At 35.3% G+C, this 4,697-nt stretch overlaps 1 protein-coding gene across 1 annotated transcript; it reads left to right on the forward strand.

Annotated features, from left to right (window-relative positions):
* The first annotated feature begins 495 nt into the window (after positions 1-495).
* LOC104960188 (CD209 antigen-like protein E) lies at positions 496-4,488 on the forward strand. Its single transcript, XM_010788162.1, has 6 exons — positions 496-655; positions 1,029-1,115; positions 1,579-1,662; positions 2,883-3,025; positions 3,478-3,578; positions 3,765-4,488. The coding sequence occupies exons 1-6, from the start codon at positions 523-525 to the stop codon at positions 3,910-3,912; spliced, it is 696 nt and encodes a 231-aa protein (XP_010786464.1). The 5' UTR covers positions 496-522; the 3' UTR covers positions 3,913-4,488.
* Positions 4,489-4,697: the final 209 nt, after the last annotated feature.

A 4,697-nucleotide genomic window follows, 5' to 3' on the forward strand; every position in this document is an offset into this window, starting at 1 on the left:
TACTCATTCATTTCGATGTGTCCTTCGTTCCTCTTGTATGCTCTATTTGTGATAGATGTATGATAAGCAGCTTTCTAGATACAATTGATATTTGAATACACTGCAATGTTTCCCAAACTGCCCTGACTGCTCATGAAGTATTAGAGAGTGATGCAATAATCATCCGCTTAAGTTAATTAATATGTCATAATTCATCTTTGACAATTATACTAAAAAGACACATGTTTCAAAGAGCAAGACAACTCTAGAAACTTTTAAACTCTATGATCATTTTAAGGCCAAATCTTGAAATAAGGTGAATACATAATGCAATACAGAATCAACTTTAAAAATAAGGTAATTTAAAGATGTTTTAGGATCTTCATCTTTGCAGGAGATAAAGTTGAGGCCAGTGCAGTGGTTAAAGGTTAAGGGTAAGGAACATGTTAAAATGAGGAAGAAGAAGTGGATTACAGAACAGATTCTTTTAGAGAAATACGCATTCTGCCTGACCATCGTGTGTCTCCAGTCATCGGGTAAAATATGGCGAGGTTTATCCATAGAGAGGAATCTGAGATCACCATGGACTATGTGAATCTACCTGAGCCGACAGCCGGGAGTAACGCCCTGGAGAGCGGATCTGGTGAAGACGCTGGACTGACTCCTGCAGTATCCGGTGAGACAGAAAACATTCAATTTAACATTTCTAAAATTGAACCGTACAAGCAATATGAACATTTTAATTTGAGAATGTATTGCGCAGATTTCAAAGAAGATTTAATTGTAGAAATACTGAGGAAAAATCTATATCTCCATTTGTCAATTGTGTGATTTTTCACTTAAGATCCTATATATCCATGTTTGACTTTGTTGACACGGTTTACTTTCAAGTACAGTTAGTTTACCAAGCAGAATTCGGTCTGCGCATATCCTAAAATGTAGTGAATTCAAAATGCCAACAGAGTAAAATTATTCAGATAATGCTGTAAATGTGTGTCTTGCAGTAGGTCTTTATTTTGTCAGCATGTCTGTCTGATTTCTGCGCACAGGGAGAACACTCAGACTGGTTGCTGTGAGCTTTGGACTCCTGTGTATCCTACAAGTTGCTCTCAACATTTCCCTGCACTTCACTCTCTGTAAGTCATTTCAAACCGTCTCATTTCATCAGAAGACCATAAAATCGGCTTTCCACCACAGTTAAATTATTGCATTTAAAAAATGTGAGACTTTCTTTAAGGGGTTTAAGTATGATTATAGGATTTAAGATAACTCTGTGTTTATGCTCATGCTCCCTCAAAGTTTCTATCCAATTCACCTTGGATAGTTAGGGGAAGTTGAAACAACACATGGCATAATAAAAGCGTGTTTTTGTTTCTGAAGAAAACCAATTACTTTCAGCTAAGATGCAACTTGAGCGTCTGTTATCTTGCATAATAGTCCACTCTACATTAGATGATATATTTTATACAGATTAGCTTCTCCCCCTGCCTACTTGTAAAATGGTCTTTGATTAAGATCCTGACTGCATGTTGTGAAAATTGTTGGTTTAATGTAATGTAAATATTGAATTCTCAATGAAGTGTTTTTTTGCTCTTTCAGACAGTAAGACATCAGATATAGATGTCAGTTGCACAAACCTGACTTACGAGACTGAAAAGCTGAAGAAGGAACTGATTAACTTTGGTCAGTGGGAGGAGGAAACACATAATGATTTGCATGCAAAGGATTATTTTTGTCCAAATCAGAAATCATGTATAGTCTATCAGATGAAAATTCACAATAAACATTGACAGTGCAAAATGGAATGATAATGCTCCGTTGTAATGAGGACTTTACGATGATAGTGAGGCTTGGATTTTTGGGGTAAACACTATACAAATATATTGCTGTTAATTAGCATACCCACTTTTGGTTTTAACTGGACTTTCTGCACAGCTGAAACAAACAAGTTAGTTTGACACAGGCCAGGTTGGAGGTATTTGGTTCTTCGTTTTTGCCTGACTGATTCAAATTGATACAAATTGCTTCATTGAAAACTCAGCAAAGTAATGTAATAAAACAGCCATGCCATCTGTCTGTAAAAAAACTCAGATGATGTTCAGTTTTTGGGGACATTGTTGGATATCAATCACATGTTTATCGTTAAAGGTTTAGGTAGAGGTGGTGAAATGCCCATTTGTGTCCTTCCGACATGTTGGGGGCTGGGTATTAGAAACTTCTCTCAATACAAAGGTCATCCAGTAAAATACCATCACTCACTAGTGTGTGACTTATACATATAATTTAATATCTGACGACCCCTGTCCATTGGGTGTCCCTTTGTCTTTTTGCTTGGTGGCTCTACTTTGTTTAGTAGGGGGGAAGGGACATATGTTGCATTTATAAATGTCAACACCTCCACACAGAGCCGGGACAAATAACTCTCTCCCTCTACAGTATGTCAACAGAAACTGAACATCCTAGGCGTCATAACACTATAGCAGAAAAGTTGTGTTAGTTTGTACAGGTGTACCTACCAATCACATGTAATAGGTGGATACATTACTGAAAGAAATAACAAAATGTAGTTTAAAACCCTTTTTTAAAAAGTTTGTTGTTAATTCCTCTTTTGGAAAAATGGACAAAGTCCTGAAATTATAAATCGATCATTTCAATTGTATTTATATAGCCTAAAATGACAAATAAAAATGTGCCTGATGCAGACTGTCCTTAAACCCTTGCAGATAACAAGAAAAAATTCCCTAAAAATTGGGGACATGTTGTTTTTAATTGTGAGCTTTATAATGCTTACATTTGATTCAATTCAATTAATCAATTCATAATTGCTTTTCAAATTTGTAAATTGTACAGTCACATACGTTAATTCCTGAGATATTAAGGTTTTCTTTGTTGTGGTCCCACAGATCACTTTTTCCAACAAGGCTGGGTGTATATCCGTCCCAGTTTCTATTACATTTCTTCTGTCAGGAAAACGTGGCAAGAAAGCAGAGCTGACTGTTTGCAGAGAGGTGCGGACCTCGTGATCATCAACAGTAAAGCAGAGCAGGTGTGTGTGTGTGTGTGTATGTGTACTTATTGTGTACACATTTTCTGTTAAAATCTCCTGTATTTTGAATCGTGTGATGGATGTCAAGTCAAAAGTCAAAGTCAACTTTAATGTCAATATTCCAGTTTGTGTGTACAGACAGAGAGATCGAAATACTGTTTCCCACAATCCCGAATATAAAAACAATGTATATAGAATATAACATGTAAAAATATGTGTGCAAATATGTATGTACTGTATATACACAGTCAAAGACACATTTTTACATGTGCACACATTAAGATCTAAATAAAAACACAACAATCAATATATACAAAATAACAGTCACTTCAATATTTTGAGAATGTACATTATTGCAATATTGCCCATAGCAGCGTAAAAAGTGTCTGGTGTCAAGGTCACCGTCCATTTCTACTGATGATTGACGATAAGTGTTTTTCTCTGTAAACCAGGATTTCATAACAAAATTCAACAGATTCACATGGATTGGACTGACGGACGTAAAAACCGAAGATACTTGGAAGTGGGTGGATGGCACTCCACTCAACAAAAGGTTAGCTCATAGCTTTTTTTTCAAATGACATTAAATCCAAAAAGTGTCTTGTAGATGTTCATGTTAGATTAATAAATATATCTAAAATGATTCAAAGGGAAAATGTAATTGTGCAATTTAAACTAGTTTATCAGATGCATCTTGTGTTATGTTTGTTGTTAAAGAGGATTTGTGTTTTGGTTTCAGCTACTGGGGACCCGGGGAGCCGAACAGCTTTGAAGGCAATGTGGAGAACTGTGTAGAAATAAGGTTTTTTGACCTGGAGAACAGCTGGAATGATATTCAATGTGGAGATCAAAACTTCTGGATCTGTGAAAAGATGTTAGCTATATAACGCAACATAATAATGAAATAAACTCCACTTCAAAAACAGACAAGGAGGCACATGCGCAGATACAGATAGAGAAGCAAACCAGGTTTAAAGTCTTTAGGAATATCTGATTTGTGGCTTTGTTTAATAAGGAAGGAAATGCTTTGAGCAGGTTTGACCTCAACAGCACTCTCAGTGCATGTAAATGTCTGTTTGTTTAAAATACATTTATTACACTGGCTTATTTGTATTTATACCATTACTGAAAGTGAAAGCAATGGAATAACCTAAGCTGTTTGAATTAAGATCATTCCTATTGAACTAGATGTATGTTTCAAGCCTTGTTTCTGCAGATGCTCTAAACCCCATCTGATAATTCAATAGATGGTTGCCAATATTTACAAATAATCATGTGATAATAATTGTAATGTGTGTAATGATTGCTTGGCATTATGTCTGGGAAGGAGAAAACAACTAATACAGTTTTTTCTATCCTCTGGCACAATAAATGAATCAATTAAATGTTAAAATGTCAAGTACTCGGTATTGCATTAAACAAAAGTTTACTGTATTGTTTTTTTTATATACAAATAATAATAAACCACCAGCTGTCATGCAACTTTACTTCAAATTCTTTGTCAGTGCTGCAGCTACAAATATTCACCTTCTGAGCACATCTATCTTTCAGTCTACAGATAGATGGATGGGTATAGATAGCTAGCTATAGATAGATAGATAGAGATATAGATAGATAGATAGATAGATAGATAGATAGATAGATCGATCCATACATACTATACATACATACA

The sequence above is a fragment of the Notothenia coriiceps genome, unplaced genomic scaffold (genome assembly GCF_000735185.1).
Source record: "Notothenia coriiceps isolate Sejong01 unplaced genomic scaffold, NC01 NC01_scaffold00031613, whole genome shotgun sequence".
NCBI lineage: Eukaryota > Metazoa > Chordata > Actinopteri > Perciformes > Nototheniidae > Notothenia > Notothenia coriiceps.

What these genes read in the sequence shown, in the direction of transcription:
- LOC104960188 (XM_010788162.1), top strand. Translation starts at nt 523, where the DNA reads ATGGCGAGGTTTATCCATAGAGAGGAATCTGAGATCACCATGGACTAT. An exon ending in ACTGACTCCTGCAGTATCCG is followed by an intron (nt 656 to 1,028) that starts GTGAGACAGAAA and finishes TTCTGCGCACAG; the next exon opens with GGAGAACACTCAGACTGGTT. An exon ending in GGCACTCCACTCAACAAAAG is followed by an intron (nt 3,579 to 3,764) that starts GTTAGCTCATAG and finishes TTTTGGTTTCAG; the next exon opens with CTACTGGGGACCCGGGGAGC.